This window comes from Dreissena polymorpha, chromosome 3 (assembly GCF_020536995.1).
Source record: "Dreissena polymorpha isolate Duluth1 chromosome 3, UMN_Dpol_1.0, whole genome shotgun sequence".
Classification (NCBI taxonomy): domain Eukaryota; kingdom Metazoa; phylum Mollusca; class Bivalvia; order Myida; family Dreissenidae; genus Dreissena; species Dreissena polymorpha.
In genome coordinates, this window is record NC_068357.1 from 150,257,078 (window position 1) to 150,284,923 (window position 27,846).

General features: G+C 37.1%; 3 protein-coding genes across 5 annotated transcripts in view; 1 reads left to right on the plus strand and 2 right to left on the minus strand.

Moving 5' to 3' along the window:
* The window catches only part of LOC127871974 (uncharacterized), a 341,340-nt gene that overhangs the window by 18,651 nt on the left and 294,843 nt on the right, over window positions 1-27,846 (plus strand). The window lies entirely within an intron of this gene.
* On the minus strand, window positions 270-4,601 carry LOC127871997 (uncharacterized). The gene is made up of 2 exons (XM_052415358.1): window positions 4,270-4,601; window positions 270-988 (listed from the first exon to the last, which is right to left on the minus strand). The coding sequence occupies exons 1-2, from the start codon at window positions 4,402-4,404 to the stop codon at window positions 293-295; spliced, it is 831 nt and encodes a 276-aa protein (XP_052271318.1). The 5' UTR covers window positions 4,405-4,601; the 3' UTR covers window positions 270-292.
* On the minus strand, window positions 10,660-27,498 carry LOC127871987 (uncharacterized). Its single transcript, XM_052415338.1, has 4 exons — window positions 25,849-27,498; window positions 14,483-14,684; window positions 13,471-13,671; window positions 10,660-12,784 (listed from the first exon to the last, which is right to left on the minus strand). The coding sequence occupies exons 1-4, from the start codon at window positions 25,981-25,983 to the stop codon at window positions 11,979-11,981; spliced, it is 1,344 nt and encodes a 447-aa protein (XP_052271298.1). The 5' UTR covers window positions 25,984-27,498; the 3' UTR covers window positions 10,660-11,978.

Genomic DNA, 27,846 nt, shown 5'->3' on the forward strand with positions numbered 1-27,846 from the left:
CTGTACGTACCTGAAAAAAGATAGAAAATATTAATGTTAACTTTATAACGTTTGTCCATCTATATTCAGATCGTAAATATAACACAATTATTAACATAGTTACAGTTAAAACAACGGGGAACAGAATGATGCGAGTTACCGTGACTGGGTAACTGACGGGGAAAAAATGTCTTGGCATGGCTGTAGTTGTGCATAACGCGCATCAAGTTTTTAAAATTAAATTTGGGGGTAAAAATGTGCGCCTTATACGCAACGTTTTATGGTAAGTTTTATGTTGTTTCCTATTTTGAAATCAAGCAAATGGATTTACAATATTTCCCCTCAGCTGCTCTCTTAATGTTTCAACCTCATATCTCAAAATATCATTGTCCTTCTTAAATTTCTCCATATCCTGCTTATATCTTTTAGTGTCTCGTGTCATCTTATTATAATCCTTCAGTTTTTCCTTCTGCTTATCCACTATATTCTTCAATTTGTCATTTTCTGCTTTAAGTTTCATCATGTCTCGTAGCTGTCTCTTCAAGTCTTTAATCTCTTTCTGTACATCATCCACTTCCACTTCAACTGGTACTTTCTTCTTTTCATCTTTAAATCTCCTCAACTTTTCCTCGATAAGCTGATGAAGAGGAGCTTTATAATTCCCCAGAATTGAAACATCCAGTGCCTTATGGCATTTCAGTTCGAGATTTGTCAAGTAGTCACTAAGTTTCTGTATAATAAGTCCAGGGTGTGCCTTCTCGTCAACCATTGGCTGACTTGACCCATCGGTGTATATTAAAGGGATTAGCTGGCTCTCAATGATGGTGATCAGTCTCTTATTGATGCTTGCTTGGCCACTCTGAAGTTTGCGAACTTCTTCATCAAGCTTCTGGGCAAGCCAGCCATAGTCTTTTTCTAGCTTTTCCTTGAAGATCGTAAACGCCTTTGGACCTCGATGGGGTAAGATTCTAAGTAATAAAGCTACTTGGGTCTCCCTTGATGTTGTTTTCTGAAAGCATATGTAAAAATTCCTGTACTTATTCTTAGAAACATTGCTAATGTGGTTTGTTAAGGCGTTTTTTCTTGAATGTACTCATATTTTTATTTTCTACACTTGTATATTATTGTAAAACCATTAAATTTCGTGTGGTACGAATTTTCTTGGATTTCGTTGTTCCGCTGAACCACGAATTCAAGTACCAACGATTATTTTTACATGTTTATTCCAAAATCGGTCCTTTCCTAATGTCATTGCCGACATTCTCCATTGTTTTCGGTAATCTGAGATATTTGATTGAGATATGCTAGGTAATACAATATGTTGTTTTCATGATAAGTGTTTGGGTAATAATACTTTTTCTGACTAATTGGGTATTTTACCCTTGGGACTTCGGTTAATAAACCATTGCCCGAGCACACTGCTTGACATAAAACTCTGCATTAAAAGGTCAAAAACGGCCATTATAAAATGGACAGCCCGATTTTACTGGGCTGTACCATTGATAAAAATAGAAAACTTTGCAGTGTTGGTGCGGTGCTTTAATAAAAATCTAGTAATTTAAAAATTAGCTTTACTTATAATTAAGTTAGATGGAATATGAATGCAATACTCATTATAAACTGCACATTGGCTGAGCCTAACGCTGTTAAAAAGCGGCGTTTGTATTGGTTAATATGCTTTTATAACGATGGCGCTGATTGGCAGAAATTTCTTATTTAAAATTACAAATAGGTCAATCCGTTTTAAAATAGAAATTTTCCCACGGCTGACGACCTTGACATTGCACTTTACAGAATGTAATAATTTCTATGCAGAAAATATAGAAATGAAAGAAAAAGATAATTACAGGATTTTAATGAAATTCATGACTTGTTTTATAGGTTATAGGAGAGAGAGAGAGAGAGAGAGAGAGAGAAGAGAGAGAGGAGCGCAGGGATAGGAGCGAGGGCTTTCTCTGGATTGCTCTCTTTCTCTACAATACTCTGCATCTCTCTCGCTCTCTCTCTCTCTCTCTCTCGCTCTCTCCTTCTCTTTTTCTCTTCTTTTTCTCTCTTCTTCTCTCTCTCTCTCTTCTCGAGAGAGAGGTGAGTACACCTGTATTTTGGGGACCTTATTACTCAATTGTTATCTGCTAAGGGCGACCGATTGATTGAAGCAGAGAATTGCAAATATTGTCAAAACAACATTGATGGCAATTAGCGAGTGGGGACCCACAAGATCGCCGCTTATTCGCTCTTATCGACAATTATCAGCAACACTTTCATGCTTCAGTGCACATTAATCACAATCCTTGCTGTCAACACACATTAGCAGATTATTCTTTGTTATTACTCTGGTTGGTTGTTTTAAAAAAAGCTTAATTATTATGACTGTCAATCTTCCCCGAAAATTTGAAATCCACGAAATTACGTGTCAATGAATTAGTTGTTTTTTATTAAAACACGAAATTTCATACCGACGAATTTCTATACGTTTACAGTATGATGGCCATAAGTGGGTTATAAAGTTTGTAGTAATAAACTACTTGGCTAATAAATGAAGACATTCCCTGAAATGGCAGTCATGGTCACAAATAGTGGTCTCTATATACTGGCAAGTGCAATTGTCTGTTTTTATGCCCCCTTCAAAGAAAAGGGGTATATTGTTTTCCATTTTTTTCCGTCTTTTCCGAATATATAAAGTCTGGCGCGTGTTTTGGGCTATATTTCGTAGCTCTACGCCAATCAGAGCCCTTGAAAAAGCCACATGACGAAATGTTGTAGCTTGATTTTTGGCTTTTTTGTTGGGCGAAAATTCCATCAATTATTTCTACGTCATTTCACCTATAGGTACTTCATTTGTTTTGGACAAATTTGACAAAAACGTTTTTATATTTGCAGCTACGAGGTCTCCTATCAGGATGAATTGTCGTACCTCATATAAATAACAAAATTGTGGTAACAAAATATTGGAGCTACCATTTCTGAATATCAGTATGACTTATCAGTATGACTTACGCGTCTACGGCTTATATCGTATTTTGCAGCTTCATTTGCTTGGTATTTTTACAGAATTTCACTTTCTAAAACATCGTTATAAAAAATGTGAAGTTTTTTTCTCTCTCCTGAAAAGTTGGCATTTTGTAGGTACGAGGTTTGAGAACGACAGCGACAATATATAGCAAGTATAGTTATTCAGTAGTAACTGTGTCAGTTAGCTCATTGTTAGAGTGCTGTACTACAGATCTCTGATTTGATGACATGACTAGCCACATATCTTGTGAGGAGATTGGTCAAGACCTGACTATCCACATATCTTGTGAGCAGATTGGTCAAGACCTGACTAGCCCATATCTTGTGAGGAGATTGGTCAAGACCTGACTAGCCACATATCTTGTGAGGAGATTGGTCAAGACCTGACCAGCCACATATCTTGTGGGCAGATTGGTCAAGACCTGACTAGCCACATATCTTGTGGGGAGATTGGTCAAGACCTGACTAGCCACATATCTTGTGGGGAGATTGGTCAAGACCTGACTAGCCACATATCTTGTGAGGAGATGGGTCAAGACCTGACTAGCCACATATCTTGTGAGAAGATTGGTCAAGACCTGACTAGCCACTTATCTTGTGGGGAGATTGGTCACGGCCTGACTAGCCACATATCTTGTGAGGAGATTGGTCAAGACATGACTAGCCACATATCTTGTGGGGAGATTGGTCAAGACCTGACTAGCCACATATCTTGTGGGGAGATTGGTCAAGACCTGACTAGCCACATGTCTTGTGAGGAGATTCGTCTAGCCACATTTCTTGCGAGGAGATTGGTCATTAAATGTGTCTTGCCATTTTTACCATAGATCTACCTATGGTTCAATAAGGGCGTTTGTCATTTACATGCCTTGAAATGTGCACTAATTAGTAATGTTAATCATCTTACCCAGGAAAAGTACATGTAGGTCAACTGAATGCAGTGATATGACTTATACTGTTGAACACAGCGAAAGAACCAACTTGACAAACAATAAAATTGCTCTGTGAAAAGGGGATTTAATGCAAGGGCCTAAAGTGTTGTCCCAGATTAGTTTGTGCAGTCAACACAGGCTTATCAGGTAAGACACTTTCTGGCTTAACTGTATTTTCATCAAGAAAATTCTTCCTTTAAACAAAAAAATACAAGTAAATTGGAAATTGTTGTCCCTGATTCACCTGTGCAGACAGCACAGGCTAATATGGGTCGACACTTTACGCATATGCATTAAACCCCCTTTTCACGAAACAAGCAATTAATTAATTCTGTGCATCACTTACACTTATTCTGTCCATCTGCTCCTCTGTAAGGATCCCTTCAGCATACAGGGAGTGAAGAAATGAGGGAGTGGGGTCAAGGTCCCTTAGGAAGCCCTCAAAACACTTGTCCAGGGCCCGCCTTTCCTTGGCCTCCATTGTGGTGGTAGCCAGATTATTATCACTCAGAAGCACTTTTAAAAAATAAAAAAATAAAAATACGAAGTATACATTTCAGGTGTGTTTCTTCACTAATTGTTGAGCAGTTCCATGTTTTTGAGCTGTTAATTGCCTATTGTTCTTGTTACATGATTTTCATAAAACATTTTCATGAAGATTCAGAACAACAGCCGTATGAAATGGTTGTGCAAAGTTCTAAGCTATTCATTCAATTTATTTTCTTTTTAACTGTGTTGTGTAATTGTTCATTTTAACAGACTTACACTTTCAACCTTTATAAAATTCAGTGTTTCAAGTGAGCAGTTCTCATTGAAACCCCATTGTTTGTTAAACAAAAGGTTTTATGAACATTACCTACAGAGTGTGTTAGAATGACTTGATCTGACCTTACAAAAATTAGTCATTCATAATGTGTCTTATTGTAGTTGCTATTTTTAGCGGATCGAAACCAGGTGGAAATAATTCCTTGCATTATGCAATTGGTAACCTGTTTTTAAGTATGTCATACTTTATTATGTCCCTTTCTTAAGCTTTAATATTTATTTAACCATAAATCAGTAAAGACAGAAATGTCAAAGAATGCATAAATTATTTCCCTCTGTTTTTTTATTGCATAACTGAAGATTAATAATAGTGACATATAAATCGGCCCTGTTCAGAATGTTGCCTTAACCTTTTCCCCCATAGGAAGCAAAGTGAGAATGGCTTTTGCTACCAGCATAAAACCAGAATAGCCTGGGAGTAACTCTCTGTCTGTTCAGGTTTTATGCTGTTTGCTGCTAAATAATAACTAAGGGCTGAAAATGTAGCCTTGAAAACTTGAATCTAGTAAGAAAGCTCTTTAATTAAATTTAACTTTCTAAGGGACTACAAACTCATTGAAATGGTAAATGGTTAAATCTGTACACCCAACAGGGACAATTCTGTAGGATGACAACCATTCTTTATATTAATTGATGAACAACCCTGTCGCCGCTTCAGTCTATTACAACAGAATTAATTGAGTTTTGTTTTAGGATATAATACTTTTAATGTTTTAATCGTCCTTGTTAATTTGAAAATCAACATATGTAGAGTTAAAATGAAAACAATACCTGTGATAAATCAAGCATGAGAAAATGATGAATGGAATCATAAGGGGAGAAATAACAAGAATTCTTACTAGTTATTTGCAGTTTTCACTGTTTATTACTACTTTTGATTTTTGGAATTACACCTATTAAAAAAGTGTCTCAATTCAGGAACTACTCTGTTGTATTTCATTACTCCATAAAGCCTTTGTGAAACCTATCATTCAATGATTTAATAAAAAAAATTCACTTAAATTTTAGATGAAGTGAAACTTGTAACGTTTCACTTTTAAATTTGCGTTTGATGCAGTTAATTTAAGAAATTCGTAAAAAATGAAAAAAGTCTCCAGATTTAGAAACGTTGCCTGTAGTCTGTGAGAACTATCTACAACCATGAAAAAGATGGGTGGATAAATAAACACAAATGTTCATAATTTTTAGATGGTCGCTTAGCGACCGTCTAAGGTGGTTAGTCTAAAATTCAGGTCGATACGGCTTAGCTACTAGGAGCCCAATACCAGCTTACTACGCGTATCCGCGCGAGTATCCGCGCAAGAAAGAGTTGTATAATTTATGCAAGAGGTTTGAGTTCTCCAATTATATTCATTCACAAATGGAAACATGATATTAATATCGTGTTAATTGCAATAGTTTCAAACGGTGCTTTTATAGAAAAGAATCAATAAACAATGATGGTATTGTACATGTCGCGGTGGAGATTGTTTATGAATGAATAAAATAGTCCACTTTCTGCAGCGTCTTCATGACGAAGTATTTTTGCTCAGTCCATTTATAATATGAGGCTATTAATAGATGCGCCTGTCGATAAACAAAGGAAAGTCCACTGGCGATAACAACGCAATAGGTTACGCACTCACATACACCTCAATGACGTAGTACAGGTCGTAAATTGAGGCTATTAATAGATTCGGGAAAAAGTTAACGCTTATTTATATTCTCAATTAATAAAACATTGAACATAAGTTCAACAATAACTTCAGCGATATGATAGACAAAAACAAAAAAATGTTTCATAATCGCTAAACCCGAATATAACAAACAATTAATAATAATAATAGGAATGACCTGTTTCGTAACCTCTTTCATGCTACTAAAGCAGGTATTTCTGGAAAACGTTCTTTGGTTCTCAACAGATAGCGGCGATCTTTTGTATTTACGGATGCTAGCAACGCAATAGTAGAAGGTTAGTAGAAGGTTTAGCTTGTTTATATTCACAGTTCTCAATACATAGACAGTTGGATATGAGTTCATCAATTACTACAGGCATACTATAGGCAACCTTGAAAATGCTTTATAATCGCTAAAACCGAAAACAACTAAATATATTATATTAAATATATTTATAACAATAAATATCTTTTAAAAAATGTAGTCGGCATACACGCTGACTTTGAAATAAAGTTTGCAATTTACTTTTCTAAATAAATAAATACAATTAAACAAAAGTTAAACTATTGTGTTGTGTTTTTCACTTGTAAGTTGCATATTCACTGCATGAAATGTGTGTTAGCATTGTCAAACCACACATTAGTGTGAGTAGATAAAAAATATATTACGGGAGAGCACTTCATATGTGTCCTCATATGCCTTGTTATGAGTATCTTTCTTCACTAGCAAAATATATCGTATGTTGATATTTGATTTAAACGCAGTTTTCTTTCGACACATTTCAATCACACGTTAATAGCGCCGTCATGCGAAAATGGGTCTTATGCGTTTCGGCAAGCGTTTGTTAAACCCAACATATGCTTTTGCGCAGTCAGGTCATAGGCGATGCTGTTCTCTATAAAATCACTCAATATGTTATGTTTTTCCTTACCAGAAGGAGAGATAGCTGAGTGGGCTATTTATATGATGGGCACATATGGAATAAGACCCATTTTCGCATGACGAGGGTCATTACAAATCTCATTGCGAATTGAAAATGCCACATTTAAGAACAATGCTTTTTGATACAAAATTGAATTCAAAATAGCAAACTTGTTAATAATGGCAGCCTATCCACACATTAAGGAATGATTTCCAGACGTGCTGACCAAGTACGGCAAACATTGTGGTATGATAATTAAACGATTTTCTCTTATCGTGACACTATACTATTTCGCTTATGATTGTTTTCTCATCTTGGAGGCGAAAGTGAAATTCTGCGAGATGGATTGTAACGCGTAATTGTAACAGGGCCACAATTTGTGTAGTTTTAGCATATTGAGAGTAGTCCGGAATTCCTTACACTTAACAGTGCTACATCCTTTGAATTTAGCACATACGCAGTGATGTAGCAAAAATCCAGAGGTTGTATCTCGAATCAGCTTATTAAATATTCGAAAATATTCATGCGTGTCTGTTGGCGTTATGTAAAAGTCACTAAGATGAAAACTGAGTAAAACAGCTACGCCTAAAAGCGCATTAGTGCTCTATACCTATGTTTATGTCAGCGTTGTTAACACCGTGTGAACTGCTCGGGTAACAAGTAAAGCATAAACAGCAATGTTTATATACTTTTATTCCTCCATATACAAGATACAAAGATTATTGTATATTTTGAATTTGTATATGGTATCAAAAATCAAAAGTTTTGTACACGGAACTTTCATTATAAATTTATATTGTTGGTGAGATAGTTATTTGATATTAGAAAAAATATTCCTTTAATATAATGGTGACTTCAAATTTTCTTTATATTAAGTTCTCATTACCATTTTCATCATACTTTCTATGCTTTCAGAACGTCCAAAAAGCATGTTGTTTTTATTTTGTCTAAGTTATTTCTATGAAATAATAAGGATGATAAAAAGTGCACACAAAACTCGACCCGTGCGCTATGACACACACTTTATAAAGTTGAATGGCGTGTGTTCATTTCAAACTAGCGATTGATTTTGAAAAATGAATTGCGTGTTAAATTATGCAATAGCGAACATCTTCAGTGCCTTCAGCGCTTTGATTCTAATGTATCAAATGAATATTTACCTATGTTACTATATAAAGATTTTATGAAACAAGCTATTCAATCAGGACAGGGGTTTTCCACAGAACATGCGTTAATCACCTTAGACTGTGTGTGCCCAGAGTTCATAGTCATAGTTCATACTGGGTTCTGTTCAACAACAAATAAATAACTGAATTTAATGTTTGATTTTATGCAACTTGTTATTTTTAGCACAATTCCAAATTGCATTGCAAACATCACTCTAACAAAGTCTAGCTCCTCAAATACAAAGTGCTAATGTATTTCGTGTCAAGCTATTGTCCTGATAAAAAGCACGCACAAATTGTTGCACAAATAGCATTAGGATCTTTTATTTTCGATAACAAGTTTCAAAGTGAATTTAAACAAAAGTACTGGGTATGTTGTGAATTATTAGGACCTGACATGTCCTCTAAATAGAATATAAAAAAGAAGCTGTATTGGTTCATAGGGTCAAGGTCACACACTGTCAAGTTATAATGAAATATGCCTGATTTTGTTAGGGTTCTACCATACATCACTTGATTAACAAATATCTTGAATTAAATGTTCATCATTATCAATCAGTGAGGCACATGCAAGACCCTCCCTCACTGTACTTATTGCCAAGGTCAAGGTCACACAAATTTCATTGCACAACGCCTTTTAATAGCAGACAAGCTCTGCACCTATCCATAAACACAATTTAAATAGCATGGGATATCAATGCAACACATTTGCTTGTAAGCATTAAATGATGATTAAATGATGTTTTGGTGGATAAGTAAGCTTTAATGAAACATTTATTTTTGTGTGAATTGAATGATGCATTGGCAGATGTTCAAGCATAAAATTATTCATTGGTGTATTCTCATGCATTAGTGGATGCTCATGTATTGTCCGAGTGATACTGATTTGCATGACAGATTTTCTGAATTTTATTCCACTTCACAGGTGGGGGAACTTTTAATAACATTGTGAACATACTTTTGTGTGATAACATTTAACCCTTTCAGTGCGGGAACCGAATTTTAAAGGCCTTTGCAAACAGTTTGGATCCAGATGAGACGCCACAGAACGTGGCGTCTCATCAGGATCCAAACTGTTTGCTATTCTGATAGTATTCTTTGAAAAAAAATTGAAGAAAATGCTAATTTTAGAAATTTTGCAGACGACATTTTAGCAGATGACAAATTTCCCAGCATGCAAAGGGTTAATAAGATAAATCATTAAATCATTATGAGGATTTTCAGAAAGTCATTTTATTGTGAGCCTCTGAACAGGATTGCTTTCAATAAGCATCTGAAATGGTGTTATCAATCTGTTAAATCTTTTGCAATAGCATTTTTGTTTATTTTACGGGACAATTCTCATAGTTTACTTATTAATCGTGTTATAATTGATTTTATTTTCAAAAACAGATACTTATTAATAAATGTTATATTTGATCCTGCATACATGAGGTAAAAATATCTTTAAATAAGTTGAATTAAACATAGCTGTCAATCTTATTTTAAATCACTGTTTAGATTAAGGGGATTGTTAAACTATTCATAGAAAAGTCTAGTATTTCACTTTTTGGTGAAAAATAATAATACCTTTTGTTTTCTGTTTGAAAGGCTTTTTCACAATCATTATTATTCTATTAAACTACAATGAAGTAATAATCATAATATCTACAATTGTCATTGTGGTCTGATTTATATAATTAAGCTGATTGGATTGCATTTTGTCTTTATAATTTGCAAATGTCATTGCATATTCTTTGATGTGCCTCTATTGCGTCATACGATACACTTTCACTGTTCTTGGCTACATTGATTTTTTTCACGTCATTGCTTCTATATTGCTTCATTCAAGACACTTTTACTGTTTTAGGCTACATGCATAGGTCATCGGGTTTATAGCGTTAAATTCTAATAATATTTTCTCTCTGACGGGCATTTCTTGTTTGATTTATTTTTTATTTTTTAACAGTCACATAAACAACCAAGCTATGTAATATGAATCTTTTACACCTGTTATTGCTGCTTCTTCCTGTATTTGCGTGATGATGATCTGAAATATTAACTTTATGATGCTATATTCTTAAATCTTTTTCTAAAAAGAAGGGATGTAGTTGACACTTGTTCGTAGTTTCATTTCATTGTCCCTCAAAAAGTTGTAACTCTGGTCTCTTTCCTACCATTGAGTAATTAAATGGTAATTAAATTGAATGCGTTTTAATTCCCTTTTATTATTGTTTAATTTGAGTTGCAATGCTATGAGGTTAAATTTTATTTACACTTATGTGTATCATGAATATTGCTGGGCCAAGTGTTAGGTTGAGCGCTCTAAAACCAGTTCAAACCCCTAATGATTTGCATTGACCTTTCCAAGGCAGTGACCCCAGCTTTATTCTTATATGTGTTTATGTTGTTCGGTATTGTGATGTTTTGTACTGTCTTGGCAATTGGTCACTTGCCTTAAATAAAGGACCAACTAATTGTATATAATGAGAATGCAATACTGTTCCAGCAGCTGGAGTTTCAATTCTTTATTTTAAATAATAATATATTAATAGTGGCTTGTGTTACATTATTTCAACAACTATCTTTTTATTGTTTTACTATAATTATAAAATTATGCATCACTGGTAATTGAAAGGTGCAGAAGTAAAGATGGAAGTAATAATTTGGCAAGAAGTAGTAGAGAAAAAATGTATTTTTCAATATATTTCTATATTATCAATAAAATACAATTTAAAATCCTTATATATAAATGTATACTAATCAGGTGTTGAATGATGGAATCTAGAATAAAAATAAAAAAAACAAACAGATTTTGACAATAAGAGAATATAGATTGAACTTTCCCGATTGATATTAATGGAACTTTATCACGCTACAAGGCCTTTTTTAATTATTGTCCTCATTTTTGAAAAAATACATTATTAGAATGGAAATCAGTTTAAGCGAAAAAATGCATGATTCAACTAAATTAATTCTTTTTTTAAGGCTTATTCTTTAATAAATTTTACAAATGCCAAGTGCCTTCTCACAGTCTGATATTCAACCCCAGTAGTTAAGACTTTTATATATAGAAGTCTTGTTCAACTATAATTTTCTCATTTTCTTTTCCTTGTAGACCTGTTTAGTCAAACAAGTCAAAATGACGCCTGGCCTGTTCTGGGCCACCGGTTTATTGTACACACCCATGTAATAAAATATTAGAAATGCATAGCAGCAAAATACCTAATCTTGTTTCAATTTTAAATTCTATTCTTATGTTTGTCATTGTGCTTTCTCATATTTCCTGCTGGTAACATCCAATTACAATTTTCTTTGCAACTCGTAATAAATCATTTAAACAGATGTGCAATATCTGTATCGAATATCATTTATATTTGAAGCAAGGTTATAATGCCATACAAATAAATTTGGAGTATTTCAACAGCATGGCTTGGGCCATCTTAGTTATCTTGACTCCACACAACATTTTACCACAAAACCACTACTTTATGTCTGCAAAGTTTTTCAGGTACGGAAACTATTTGACTTCCGTTTTGGTGCTTGCTTCCTAGGTGAAAATCTAGAATTATTACTGCTGATGTTGTTAAGAGCCCGTCTAGGAGACCCATTCCTGTTCAGCCCCTTTTTTTCCATGAGCTCCTTAAGCTCCTTGTTTTCTTTGTTCACGACCTCTATCATCGTATGAAGGTCATTTTTTGCTTGTTTTAGTTCAGCCAGCGTCTTTTCCTTCTCTCGATGAACCTTTTGTGCTTGCTCCAGCACAGCAATCTCTTTCACAAGGGCATTGTTCTGGTTATTCAAGTTACTGATATGCTCCTTTAGAGCATTTATCTCATGCTCCTGTCCACTTATAACATTCTGTAACTTATTGGATTTCGCAGAAAAGTTATACAGCTCCACCAGCATTTTCTCGATTTTCTGTCTCTCGTTTACAAGTTCCTTCTCTTTATACCTATACTCCCCACATAATTCATGCACCAACACGCTGATATCCTTATCGGCTTTCTTGGTTCCCCGATTCCCATCGATGTAATCATAGCTGCGACTGATCTGCCCTTGCATGTAGTCCATCTTGTGGAGAATTTCGTTGATGTCTTTTCTAAGATGGTCAAAAGTCACTTCATCCAGTGTCACCTCAACTTCATGCACTTCTACATGAGTACCCTCCCTTTCTATTTTCTGCCCCTCCTCTCTGAAGGCGTGTTTCATCCATGGCAGTTTTTTCAAGTGCTTGTTGCGTATGAGGCAGTGAAGGGTGTGAATATGTTGCTTTACATCTTTATGATGCAGGATGCTTCCTTGCTTGCTCTCTGAAATGTATGGAGATATCTCTTTATTCTATGTTGCGTTGTAAAATACAAAAAAAAAGTTGATATGAAAAAATGTTTGTTTCACTCTTTGTACTGGATTTTGTCACAGCATGAAAATACTAAGTAGCAAAAATTAAACAGCAACTTGTGTTTTGAGTGTAATAACCTATATATAAATGAGCCTGGCTTTAGGAAATAGGGGCTTAATGCATGTGCATAAAGTGTCTTCCCAGATTACCTTGTGCAGTCCCCACAGGCTTAACAAGAACAACACCTTGTGCTTAAACTTAAATTTTGCTAAAAAGAGACTTCCTTTAAAAAAAGTCCTCCCTGATTGCACTGGCTAATCGGTGACAACACTTAATGCACATGCATTGAAATGTGGTCGAGTCTGTTTCCAGGGACTAAGAGCAAGTACTTGGTGTCTTTGGGGACGATCGAAAGAATTCTCCCAAAGTGAAGATTCACTACCACCATATCCACTACGCCATGGCGCCTTTCAAATCAGTTTCAGTGTTGATTACACCATAGACACTTTATTACGCCATGGGCCCTGTTTTGGCAAGCATAGTGGTTGGTAAACACATGTCTCACCCAGGGTTCAATCCAAGATCCCAGAATTGTGTTATTTGGAGGTCACCATACTGGAAAGAAGTATAATTCAATGAATTTGTAGACAAGTGTACCTGTGATTTCATCATCCACCAGCTTGTTGAGCCGTTTCCTCTCCTGGTGTAACCAACGACTCATGTGGACCTCTATGGCTTTCTTGTCGCTGTTTGAAATCCTTCGAATCTGTCCAAACTGCTTCTGGACAAATGCACTGACACGAATCTTAATGTCCTCATCTGTTTTTGCGGTTGCAGAGATGGTTCTCGGTGTTTGTACTAAGGAAGCAGAAAATTAAAGGGATCTGAAGTTGTTAGAATAAGAAACCTTGTGTTTTTGTCATTGATACTGAGCAGTAGAACCCCCACCTTCTGCTGTGTAGATTTAAGAGAATACAATTATTGGTAGAAGTAATCAGTTTACTGCAATCAAAGGTATTTTAAGCTTGAACAAAGTAAAAAAAATTAAGGCATTAAATTACTGAACCAATCTTGTGGGAGTTCCTTATGTACTTGGGTACTATTAAACTGAAATGTTCTGGTCTCTTTACCAATATGATCTTTTTTATGTATATCGAGGCAAATTTTGTTGAAAATCTTTTTGTTCAAAATCTTTGAAAACGTTATAATGATAAAAAACTTTTGTTATTATGTTCTAGGCTGGGAACATCCCCTACTTTGGGTCCTATGAAACATTTTAAGAATGCTCCCTACATGGGGATTTGACCCACGACCACATGGTCACATGGAAGATAGACATTATTGTTATCCATCACCTAATTGTGGCTTGTTGGACTTTGGTCTGACATGCAACAGGCCATGTTAGTAACTCGCAGGCTGTTCAGGTTTTATGAGGATTTTCTAAGGCTCTTCAGGTACATGCAAAATTCAAATATTGTTGGCGATCGTAATTGTAAATTTTTGGTGAGATAGGACGAGAAGTGCAATCCAGTTTCACCCTTTTAATAAAGTTCAAGTGTATAACTGACAATAATAAGCAATAATAATAATGACGTCAACTATTTGCTGCAACGTCACCATACTTTGCGATAAATTCTCAACAAATATAAGTGGCATAGGGTTAACTTACACAGATCTGTCTTGGAGTCTTCTTTCACCAACTGACAAGCAAGGATCCTTTCTGACTCTGATGTCAGTGAATCTTGGAGCAGTTTCTCCAGCCATGGGTAGAGGTCATGTAGTATATCCAGGAACAGTTCAAAGGCATCCGGGCCCCTCTTGGGTAGCAGCTCCAACAGTTTGTGAGCCTTCTCACTGTGTGTACTGCCAGCCTGGAACAGGAAATGGCCAACTAGGCTCGATTGGTCATTGTCGGCTTGGGTACTACTTACATGTACCCTGGGTACAGTAAATATACTAAAACGTACCCGGGAAATTTAACGCTAAATCGGTTGTTGTCGGCTATTTTGTTTTAAATGAATTATATTCACATTTATGTCAATATCTGTAAAATGGCCTCTATATTATCGAAACTCGTACTCAAAAAGCATGTTGTTGCAGTTTTTTTTAAAAGAGAAGTTTGTTTAAGATAATCGGTAGCGCATTTTATCACATCGGATTTTGGGCAGGAATACAACTTGGGTAAAGTCTAATATCGACCGGGTACAATTAAGTATATTAACTGTACCCGGGGTACATGTAAGTATACTTATGAGTACCCGGGGTACATGTAAGTAGTACCCGAGCCGACAATGACCAATTGATTGCCAGCTAGTACATGTGTGTGTGTATTTTGAATTTTTTAAGGCCCTTCTAAGCCTGAGGCTGCATTATGTGAGGACCAGGAGTATGCCACATGCACTCCTGCCTAGTGACTTACCAGACTCACAAATGTTTGGACTAATTGGGAATTACAGCTGAAATGTCCAGCTATTTTATTCTTTACTGAGAGGCATTCAATTTTGTTGATGTTTTGTTGAGTTTTGGGAAGCCGCAAGCCCCACATGTCCGAGATGGTGACTACTAACCAAGCTCACAAGCGCCGGTAGAGGGCATTGAACCATAGTTGCTTAGGTGCAAAGCCTGTGTAACAACCACTTTACTAAGCGGACAGCCCATGGCCAGCTAGTAAGTTTAGAAAAACTATGTAAGAGGGAATTCCCACCGAAGGGTACAAGTTGAGAGTAGCCTCCAAGAAAAGCTAAAAATGACAGTGTATTGCATGCTAAAAATAAATATTTTAACGGAACATTTTGTCAATCCTAGACAACAAGTCACTAGGTTAATCTCCATGAATATTAAATGAAAATATCAGGTCCTTGAATTGTAAACCTTAAAACTATAGGGTTAGTTTATAAATAAAAGTGTATTTATTAAAAGGTCATGTTAACCTGGTATCTTCAGGTATTGTACAAATAAACTACTTTGTTCATGCTTTATTATCTTGTATTTCATATGTTCACTTTCTAAATGAAAAAATGCTTAACATTTTGCTATCTACAACTTTTAATTTAAACTAATTTAAAATTTACTAGTGCAAATCTAATTGGCTTGTCTTAATGTCCCATATGGATGTTGAAGACGCAAAGTTATACCACTTATAACAAACAAGAGATGTGTTTGTCAGAAAACAATGCCAGTGTGTGTATTTGAGATTTATTTACAGGTCGTCCAGCGTCTTCTCGACTACAGATGTATCGACCTGCCCCTGTGACCCTTCAGGGGAGAAAATAAGGTCATATTATACATCATAGCACGATGGCCAATGAGACCTTAATGTGACTAGATGCTTTTTTTTTTTTTTTTTTTTTTTTTTTTAATGGATTATGTAGTGGTTTGCCTTTTATCAAAATGGTTTTTGCAGTATTCCTATTATCTCTAGATTATCATTATCCTTATTGGCATTAATGTTAATTCCTTATAGTTTGTGTGTGGTTTTTGTGCTCTCCGCCCCAAGAGGTGTTAGTGGGGGTTCGAGCGGGATACAGAGGGCGCCCCGATTCCAGAGGCGCCCCTGGTTCTTTTAAGTGCCCGGTGTACAGCACCGATACACTGCACCCCCGTTTAACGTCCCTCGCGGAGGACTTGTTAGTACATAAACATAGATTAGTACAGATATTACTCTATTGCCCTGTGTCTTGGTGTAAATTCACATGGGCTCTCTATGTTGTGCTGTTGGATATTGTCAGGTGTTTAATGGTGTTGCAAGGGTCAGAATAGTTTTGAAGTTTAATATAGTAGAAAAGGGGCTGCGTTTGTGTGGTTGGACCGATATGACTGGTTGGTTGTTGGTGGTACAGGGAGGACAATATCTGGTTCTACACTTTCTTTCTTTGGGAGACAATTTTCACGCGCCTTTATTTGTTTTTGAGAGAGAGAGAGAGAGAGAGCGCACGTTCTTCTTCCTGTTTATATTGCTAGTGGTTACACAGATGGTAATTATATGTATTAGTGCATTTTGTTCAGGAGGGAATAGATCTGGGATGTTAATGCTGACCATCCCTCTAATTCGATCTGATCCTCATAGTGACAAGGGTAATACGTGCAGGTTAGCAATACAAGGTTTACAATTCAACGTCAAACGTAACAAGGCACAGGCATGCAAGGAAAAAACTTACACTACTCTACAAGAAAACATCACCTACGCTACAGTAGGGGAAACAACAACAACAAATACCGTCACCATTCTCTTTTTATTTTTATTTTTGTCATGTTGGGTATGTCATGTCAACGGGGCCAGAGTGCACGGATGTCATGTCAACGGAGCCAGATTGCACGGGCGAGAGATATCTCTTCAGGCGCGCCCTCTGGCCCAGCCGACACGCTCTACTCAACATGTTTAAGTCTTGTACATATGGGAAAAATGTTAACTAATCGCATTTAATTACAACAATATTTACACCTATAGGGGTTGCACTGTGGGTAAATTTGCCCACGTGCGCACTTACTGCGTCTTCCGATCCTGCGTGGAAGTATGTTGTCTGTGTGCTTTTCCCCTACCTTCGTCGTTGTTGCTGATTACAGCTTAAGAGAAGGAAAGCGAGGGTCTCGCGGAACCCTGGGTTTTGTTACCTAGAGCGCTATTTGGTTGTAAAAGAAGGCTTAGAGCTTATCCATAGTGGTCGAAAGGGGCCAAGTGACATATGTATTGGGGGGGGGGGACGTACCCTTCCGTCGTTTTAGTATTATTAGTCTTTATCTATTTATTTATTGGTGTAATTTTCCTATATATCATAAAGCGCAGACGATGAACCGGCGAACGTTCGTTATAGACAGCTCCCTCATCTTTGCCTTGTTTATAGTATTGTTTATTTATGTATTGACATCAACAAGGTGTTATTGGACACTGCATTGTAATGTACTACCAATCCAAAGTACATTTGGACCCCAAATACAAATATAGGTTCTCGGCGTGCACATTACATGCAGTGTTTCTATATCTATTTATTTGTTGATGCAATTTTCCTCTTGTCATAAGTACATAAGATAGTCATTATTAATTGGAATCTTTAAAATTACATATATCATGGATTGTTTTACGGTACAATTAATTAATAATAGTATATAAGTTCGAGCCGGGCCCAGACGAGTGGCCATATGGACAACACCGGAGTGACCATCGTCCGAGACCCACCCATCATTAGTACATAAAGTTGCCATTATTGATCTGTGTTTTTATTTATTTATTTATTTTAATTTTCCTATAGGGCCGGGCTGGTTAGGTTTAGTTCGGGCCCAGACGAGAGGCCATATGGTGCACACCGAAGTGACCATCGTCTGAGTCCCGCCCGTCATTAGAACATAAGATTGCTATTATTAATTTGAATAAATGAAGCAGTATATAACTGACGGTATGTGTTGTTATTTCTATCTACCGCTAATAGTCCAACGGAATATTATATTTTATCTAAGTAGCCCGTGTCGCGCAAAAATTTAAACACGTGCAGTCGCACAACAGGAGCGATTCCGCTTGGAGGCATCAACAGTGAGTCGCGATTAATGATAAGTGGGTTTTTGTAGGCCGCTATTACCCCTGCACTTAGTTCTAGTCTCTGTTCAGCGTGTTTAGGGCATATAAAGAAAAGATGTTCAAACGTGTTATGAATGTTGCACTGGGGGCAGAGGACAGTTTTGTAATAGTCGCCGTGCAATCTAGTCACCCTTAGGCGCATGCGCGAGTAAGCCCTGTCCTCCCTTTTAATGGGACTATAGATGTTAATCTTATGGCTAGGGTTGGTTAATATCGGTAAATTATGATCGGCGCAGTAAATTGACCATTTGTGATCCTGTTCATTATACCCTTTTTGGTTAATGATTGCAATTAGTTCGCGCGCGCTAGGCTTTAAATCAGAGGGTAGACCTTCATGGGAACCTATTCTGGCAAGTTGGTCAGCGTGTTCGTTACCCGGAATGCCTACGTGACTCGGGATCCATACGAATTGGAGAGTGATATTGTTGTTTGCTAGTTTTGTGAATCCCTTTAATGTTGCACATATAAGGTCGGGACGCGTTTTCGATGATCCTGCATTAAGTGCTTGTAAGGCGCTGAGAGAATCGGTTAATATCGCGTAGTTTGAGCGTTCGTGGGTTTCAAGTTCATTAAGCCACTTTATGGCGCTGTTTATTATAGCTAGTTCGCAAGCAAATATAGACAGTTCTTTATTGTATTTTACCTTGCACTGATGTATAATGACATTTATGGGTTGATACACTACAAAAGTCGCGCCTGCTATTTCAAGTTCCTCATTTTTGCTACCGTCAGTGAAAATCTGGGTGTAATCCCCATATTTATCTGTTACATAGTTTTGAGCTATAGAGCCACTGTATGGGTCGTTGTCGGATTTTTTAATTAATGTTGTTAGATGTAAGTCAATATTTGGTTTTGATAGATTTCTTAAGCTAAAGTATGTAGGTTCCTGAGTTTTAATGTCAATAGTCTCATAATAATTGCCTAGCTCGAGCACGTTCTGCGCGTACGGGAGACCACTCTTCTTTTTCCTTTTTTGGTAGGCCGGGTCTTCAGTAACACTAAGGTTAATTGGGAGGTGTGGTCCCATAGATAGCGTGCGCGCGCGGTATTTTAGTTGGTTAATTTGCCTTTGTTGACCCAGTTCTATCATTCCACATTCAGCGTGCAGCAGAACGGTGCTTGTAGATTTACGTGTACCAGTTATAATTTTAAGTGCCGTATTTTGGATTACTTGTAATTTATTGAGTAATGTTTCACTGGCTGAATTGTACGCAATGCTTCCGTAGTTTATTTTTGCCCAGATAGTGGCTTTATAGATACGCATAAGGGCTTTTTTATCCGTACCCCAGTTGTTTCTTTGGATGCATTTTAGAAAGTTGAGGTCCTTTTGGCAGCGTACAACTAGTTTAAGGATGTGGTCTTTCCATGTTAAATATTTGTCAAATGTCATACCCAAAAAAGTAATGTTGTCAAGAAGCGGAAGAGGAGCACCACATAGAGTAAGTTGTGGGGGGTAAGGGGTTTTCTTAGATCGAGTTGCTTTACGTGCATTGGCCGCTACTTTTTGTGCACTGGCAGGGAATAAGATTGCTTGGGTTTTTGTGGGATTTATTTGGAAGCCATACGATGCGCTCCAGTTTTCTATTGCAGTTAGGGCTTTTTGGATTTTAGTAATTGCTAGATTCGGTGATTTAGATGTGGTCCATATTGCACTATCGTCTACAAAAAGTGATAAATTGATTAGATCAGTGTTATTTTGTGAATTATGTGCCTTAATTTCTCTGTCTAGGGTGTTCATAGTCACGGAAAATAATATTGGAGATAGGACACTACCTTTGGGACAGCCGTTTATAGTCTCAACTGATTCTGATGTCGCGTCATGCAGTCTCACTTTTATTTTACGCGTTGTAAGAAAAGCTGCAAGCCAGTTGAGCATTTTACCCTCTATTCCTAACGTATTAAGTGTTTTAATGGCGTTTTCGTTCCATAGTTTATCGAATGCGGCTGTGAGGTCTAAAAATACGGCTGCTACGGTTTGACCGAGATTTTGGGCTCTTTTAATATCAGCTTCAAGGCGTACTAAATGATCTTCGCAAGGGTGGTTAGATCTACAGCCCGATTGGACTTCTGAGATTTTGTTATGTTTTTCTAGATACGCGCAGAGTCTCGGTTTTATCATTTTCTGCATTAGTTTGGTGAACGTAGAGGTTAAAGAGATCGGCCGATATGAGGCTGGAGAGTCTTTAGGCTTATTGATTTTAAGGATCGGAATTATTGTGGCCTCGTGCCATTCATCAGGAAGAATACCTTCAGACCATGATTTATTATAAAGGGCAAGTAATTCTTGTTTCCCCGAGAGTGGAAGTTGTTTAAGTATCTTATAATGGATGTAATCGTCGCCCGGCGCGCCGTTTTTGCATGTAAGGAGAGCTGATTCGAGCTCGAACAGGCTAAAAGGAGCATTGTACTTGTGAGTTTTTTCCTCGGTAAGAGATTGTAACCAGACAGGAAATTCATTTTTTGTTTTTATTTTCTTTGCAATAAACGTTTCAGAGTATCCTTCGTCACTGCTTACTTGTTGATAATGTTGTACCAGGGCAGAAGCTTTATCAGCGTTAGATACAAGAACTTCGTTGTTAACCCGAAAGATAGGTGTATTAGTAGGGGGTCTGCCTTGCATACGCTTAACTTGATCCCATAGTTCTTTGCTAGTTGTTTTATGTGAGAGATTATTACAGAATTCGTTCCAGCTTTCTAATTTTGCCTTTTTTAATACTTGTTTAGCACTTTTGCGGGCTTCCCTATATTTGTCATACTTAGGTCCGGTTCTGATTCGGATACATTTTCTCCTACATTTTTCACGATATTTAATGGCGTCTGTGCATTCTTGATTCCACCATGGTACAGACCGTTTGAGTTTTTTAGGTGTTTTGCTTACAGGGATTGAGTTATCAAGCGCAGTTTTATGTTTTGTTATATAGGATTTAAAGTAAGAGTTGGTGTCAGTATTATCTACATTAGGAAGGAACTCATTATTACACTGAGTTTTAAAGTTGTTCCATTGTTCAGGTGTGGCTTTGTGTATTTTCCATTTGTGTTGTGTGGACGGAAGGGTATTCTCTATTCTTGTCTTAATGTTTATTATGATTGGAAGATGGTCACTTCCAAACGAGTCGTCAATGACATTGAAATCGCTTATAGCTTGAAGATGGGCTGAGGTAAGAGCTAGATCGATCGCGCTGTCGGGTTGATCTTCGCGATCAGACAATCTCGTTATTTGACCGTCGTTAAGGAAGTTTATGCTGTTATTGTTAATTAATTTTAGGAGATTTTCAGAGTTATCGTCGCATCGTGGATCACCCTCGGGGTTCCAGCAGGGGTGTTTTAGATTGAAATCGCCAACAATAATATTATTCTTTCTATGTTCAACTGAATGGAAAATTTTTGCATAATTTTTACACGTATTATCTTTAGTTTGAGCATATACGCATTGAATGCGGAATGATTGGTGCTTAGTCAAGTACAGTGTGAGGGCACACGATTCAATAGGGCAATCTTGATCAATGTTTATTTTAGTAAATGAAATGCCCGATTTTACATATATTGCTACCCCAGTGCCTATAAGTTTTTCTCTTTGTTCACCTCTCACAGGTTCTTGATATCCTTTTAAATGAACTTGTCTGTGATTACTTTTGTAGTTCGTTTCCTGGAGACATACTACATGCACTTCGTTGTTATTAACATAATTTTGAAGCTCGTACATTTTTGCATTTGAGTTATGAGTAACCCCTCGGGCGTTCCACGACATAATTGTAAGACTGTTTATATTATGAGTATGAACTGTCGCAGATATTTGGGGTTTGGTGTGTTAAATTGACCTAACGTACGGGCTTAAGGCTACTGGATTAACTTAATATATTCCGTGGCGAAAGAAGACCGGAAACGGCGGTGCAATCGCGTGTCCTTTGCGGAGGCTATGGCGCATGATCGGGGTCGAGCTGTTACGGGCCATGCGCAGCCGGTTTCTATGTATATTGAAGGGAGAATACGCGGGGTGGTCGGATATCCTGTGTCGTTGCTGATGATGGCGTTGTAGCCTAGGTTGTTGTTGTTGCCTTGTTTGTTGCGGTGATGGTATAGGATTGAGCATTTTTTTAGGGTGATCTGAAGTTTGTGAGCTGGAGGGTAGCTTATGCTGTTGTTGTTGCTGATGGCGGAATGTATGTTCAACATTGTTTGTGGCTACATTATTTGTGGTTGATGTTGATGCCGGTTGTTCGGGCGGAGTAGGAGTGGTATGCTCAATATTATATTGCGCCTCATTTTCGGGGAATTTGTTTTTGAGTATGGACAAAATTTCTGTTTCAGATTTACCAACTAACTGTTTAGCTATTTGGGCAAGATTGGGTCGCTTATTTATAGCTTGAAGGTTATTGATGTATTGATTGGTAACCTTTAAGTTTTTGCTGTTGACAGTAGATTGGTATTTGAGATAGATCGGACACCCCTTATATGCCGCGCTGTGCCCGCCGCCACAGTTTGCGCATTTCCTAGCGTGCCTGGTATTGCACGACGCGTGCGAATGATTCCCCGCGCAATGTGGGCACTTCGCGTTATTGTTACAAACATTGGACGCATGGCCAAACATCTGGCATTTAAAGCATCGAAGAGTTGCTAGGAGCGCGGGCTTAACATTGTGGCCTAGTATATTTGTTGGGGCGTTTTCCGTCTTGAATATGACCGTAATGACATTGTTTTTAAGACCACTATGGACTGCTTCTACATTGGATTTGTTTTTTAGATCGTTTTTTAATTTGTCTATATCCGCGTTTTTGGGAACCTGGATGACACCCCTTGCAAGTTTAGTTTGAGCAATTAGCTTGAAGTCAAATCTATTAAAGGAGAAATGTTTAGCTTGGTTGAGTGCGTCGTGCCTAATTTTGAAGAGGAGACCAGCTTTGGACTCTTTTAGGGGTCTTACTCTCTCAGAGCCTAGCAGTTTGATAAAGGCTTCCCCTATTGCCTTAGCCTTCTCTCGCGGGAAGATCACCGCGACAGTGGTAAGGCAAAAGGTAAGCCATATTGCGGGGGCATGTTTATGGGTTTGGGAGCATGATGGCCCGTTGGCAGGGGTAGTAGTCTGCTTCGTGGTCGATGGGGTTTTGGTCATATTGTCATTAATTGTCTTGGGAGTCACGGTTACAGGGACGACTGGGGTTATTGAGGTGTCATCAGTAATACGCGTCGCTGAATACGGAGCGCAAGACTCGGAGTCAATTGAGATGTCCCCGGGGCGGAACATTGCGCGCTTGATTTTAGGGGTTTCCGTCATTGAGGTTTCCTTACTGGAGAACGACCTCTTCATTCTCCTGAGAACTTTCTTAAATGGCCCGGACATAGTAATGATAGGAAGTGCGGTAAGGTTTGATTTAGAATAAAACGTGTACGGTAGTCGTTTTTCTTAAGTTTATCTTAATTATTATTTCCCTTGTAAAATCTCAGTCTTGTTTTCCTTAAGCTGTTTGTATGTAATGGAATGAAGCAATTGGGTACTTATGTTTGAGATTTCGCCACTCGCGCAGTGTTTGGATTTAAGTAGATTGAGAAAATTCTTTGTTCTTTACTTGCGAGTAGTTAATTATCTATCAATTATTTGCGGTTCGATAGGGACTTCGCGAGTAGTCTAGTAGGTCTTAATTGAGAACTAAATAGGGCCCTTTTGATCTGTTACTTAGTACAGCGGTAATTAGTAGTAAACAGATGGTCCCTGTTTTCGCGTTCTAGTTAGTTTATTTTCAGTTATTAGCGGTTTGATGAATGATTCGCGAGTAGTCGAATAGTAAATGGTATCTACTTCTAATTGGTCTTAGCCTAATAGGGGTCTTTGGGCACTTAATTGGTAGTCCGATAATTGGTAGTAAACAGAGGGTCCCTGTTTTCGCGACAATTGCAAATTGCAAGTGCTAATTGTTACGCGATCTCTAATCTTAATGAGCGTAGGTTTTTATACTGTAAAGGGTCTTTTTACATTACACTTATTCTGTATCTTATTTTCTTATCAAATAGCTTTTCTTGGAAAAATATTGTATGTTGATTAACTGAATACAATATTGAATTGATATAAAACCATGTATTATACTGTTTTCTTTTGTTTAAACTTTAAAAGCACACTCTAATGAAAAACTATTGAAATAGGCGTGATTATCTTTTAAATGTTAAATTGGCTAGATTCTTTATGTCAGATAATTTCACAGTGCTATTACATTAAAGACATTAAATACTAATCGATTCCTATCTTTCGCGTTCTTGTTTTAAAGGATATTACCAAAGATATATAAACTATGTCTTGCTGTTATCAATTAAAAGGATCTCGGGTAATCTAAACCGAGGAAAGAATTTTATAATGTTAGTCACTTTTTTTTTTTTTTTTTTTTTTTTTTTTTTAGAAAAGGTTGGCGTACTACGCTATAGACTTACTACTTTTCCGTAGCCCTTCTTTTTCCCTGATTCTACCGATTTTATCCACACAATTATCACTTAAATATCACCTTTCCTTCTAACACTGGAGCACTTGCTTTTAAATTAAACACTTAGATTTAATTATATCCCATTAATTAATTAGATAATTTTCCTTCTTGCACTGAAGCACTTTAATGCTAATTACGTTTTTATTTAACTCCACTATTCGCCTTCAAATAGAAGATCTTATTAGACCCTAAATTTGATTTATTATTTCCAAATTAATTTTACTATTAATCCAATTTTATTTTATTAATCCAATACTTCCAAGACAATCCGCTTAATTTCACGACCTAACCGAACGCAACGAAAATGCCGAGGTGCTAAGAATACGTCCGAACACCGCGAGATTAGCGACACGAATGAGAAAACAATGCCACCTATTGCGCCGCTTTGAAATAAAATTTCAATATATCATTTGGCAGGTTTAGAAATTATCTCCCTTTTATGTCTTGTTACTTCCCTTGGATTGTATATTTTTACTTTTGACTGTGAAGGAGGACATTGACCTTAAAATTTGTTTCAGATTATATCCTTTAAAAAAAATATTACTTCCCTTGTGAAAATGATCTGCACCTGCCAAATGATATAAAATAGAAATTATCTCCCTTTAAAGCTTGTTACTTCCCTTGGATTTTGTTTTTTGACATTTGACCTTGAAGGATGACCTTGACCTTTCAACACTAAAAATGTTCAGCTTCATGAGATACACATGCATGCCAAATATCAAGTTGCTATCTTCAATATTGCAAAAGTTATGGCCAATGTTAAAGTTTTCAGACGGACGGATGGACAGACAGACAGACAGACTGACAGACAGACTGACTGACTGACTGACTGACTGACTGACTGACTGACTGACTGACGGACAGTTCAACTGCTATATGCCACCCTACCGGGGGCATAAAAAACACATTTAAAAACATTATTCTGTATCTGAATTATAGCTTTTCATGTATTGGCACTGGTTTAAACAAAAACAAACAAAACATAGACTAGTTGTGTACCTTTATCATTTCAATCATTTCTGCTTCGAAAATTCCCTTGGAGAACATCAAACCAGTCAGGTGCTCCGTCACAATCATGTCTCGGACCAGGTCCATGGTGTGCTTCTGCAGCACGCTACGCTGAAGCTCATTCATTCTGATTGGTTCATCTGTTGCCAAACTGAGGCTGTGGTTTTGTTGGTCCTCTAACCAAACTGAGGCTCTGGTTTTGTTGGTCCTTATTTAAACGATCTGAGGCTCTAGTTTTGTTGGTCCTCCTCTAACCAAACTGAGGCTCTGGTTTTGTTGGTCCTCCTCCAACCAAACTGATGCTTTGGTTTTGTTGGTCCTCTAACCAAACAGAGGCTCTGGTTTTGTTGGTCCTCCTCTAACCAAACTGAGGCTCTGGTTTTGTTGGTTCTTCTCTAACCAAACTGAGGCTCTGGTTTTGTTGGTCCTTCACTAACCAAACTGAGGCTCTGGTTTTGTTGGTCCTCCTCTAACCATACTGGGGCTTTGGTTTTGTTGGTTCTCCTCTAACCAAACTGAGGCTCTGGTTTTGTTGGTTCTCCTATAACCAAACTGAGGCTCTGGTTTTGTTGGTTCTCTTCTAACCAAACTGAGGCTCTGGTTTTTTTGGTCCTTCACTAACCAAAGTGAGACTCTGGTTTTGTTGGTTCTCCTCTAACCAAACTGAGGCTCTGGTTTTGTTGGTTCTCCTCTAACCAAACTGGGGCTCTGGTTTTGTTGGTCCTCCTCTAACCCCAACGGAGGCTCTGGTTTTGTTGGTCCTCCTCTAACCAAACTGAGGCTCTGGTTTTGTTGGTCCTCCTCTAACCAAACTGAGGCTCTGGTTTTGTGGGTCCTCCTCTAACCAAACTGAGGCTCTGGTTTTGTGGGTCCTCCTCTAACCAAACTGAGGCTCTGGTTTTGTGGGTCCTCCTCTAACCAAACTGAGGCTGTATTTTGTTTCTATTGTAGCTCTATCTCCTGATGAATTGACTGAATCTTTTTTGCTGGACTTACTTTGCTGATTTCAATTTTCATCTGTTGCCAGTTTGTCTTCTCTGCGTATGGCTTCTCTCATAATGTGGATATTTTACAGTTGTATTGTTCACCTTTTTGAAAAGATTGTGTGTTTGTTTTCTTTTCCAGTGACCAATATCTTTAGTTTTTGTAGAAACTGTGCTTTTTATAACTACCCCTTTTTTGGTTCATTTATCTGATGTATGTCTTTTTGTATTTTTTTACCAGTCAAACCTTGAATTACGCTTTATTTTGTGTGTGATCTTTTTTATTTTAATTTGTATCTTTTTGTCATCTATTTTCAGATATTACCGTTTCTGATCTTTTTGTAAATATTTGCCAAGCAGATGTCTCCAGTATATGTAGTATTTATTGATTAACCCCCATTTTTCACCTATTTTAAAGTTCATTCAATTCACATTGTTTATTTAATGATTGTGATTTAACTAAGTAAACACCAAATTAAATGCACATGCAAACTTTATTCCATAAACACACAACTAGCGTCCTTGTTTTTCAGTTTTGCTTATTTAAACAAAAAGTGATTTAACAATGTACACTATTTGAACAAAATGTTTGCTTTTTTTCACAAACAAAAATGGTTACCCCACACAAATTTAAATTTCTGCGCCAGTGTGGTTATTTTGTAGTCAAACTTTCATTTGTTTAAAATGCAAATGGCCATGTCTGACTTCATTGTTATGCAAATGTGATATAATTAGGAACATTAGTCACTTCCAAATAATAATCAAAATTGGCAATAGGCAAACATTTTCAGAATGGTTTATGTTCAAGAGGTATCATTTCATTAGATTTAATTGTTTAATTGCCAATATTGACAATTAAGTCCCTATAACATGATCACCTATACCGCCTTTTAAAGTCACCGTGTAATTAGGCCACATTGTAACCATTTCAAAACATAGCAGTCTTTCATTATAAATTGTTATTTATATAAACAAAAGCTAGGTGGTAACCAGTAATCTGTAATAT

Excerpts from the sequence above, each read along its gene's own strand:
- LOC127871997 (XM_052415358.1), bottom strand. The coding sequence starts at position 4,404 with ATGGAGGCCAAGGAAAGGCGGGCCCTGGACAAGTGTTTTGAGGGCTTC. Across the intron at positions 989-4,269 it reads AGCAGATGGACAGAATAAGT|AAAACAACATCAAGGGAGAC; the intron begins GTAAGTGATGCA and ends ATATGCTTTCAG.
- LOC127871987 (XM_052415338.1), bottom strand. The coding sequence starts at position 25,983 with ATGAATGAGCTTCAGCGTAGCGTGCTGCAGAAGCACACCATGGACCTG. Across the intron at positions 13,672-14,482 it reads AGACTCCAAGACAGATCTGT|TACAAACACCGAGAACCATC; the intron begins GTAAGTTAACCC and ends CTGCTTCCTTAG. Across the intron at positions 12,785-13,470 it reads GGTGGATGATGAAATCACAG|AGAGCAAGCAAGGAAGCATC; the intron begins GTACACTTGTCT and ends CATACATTTCAG.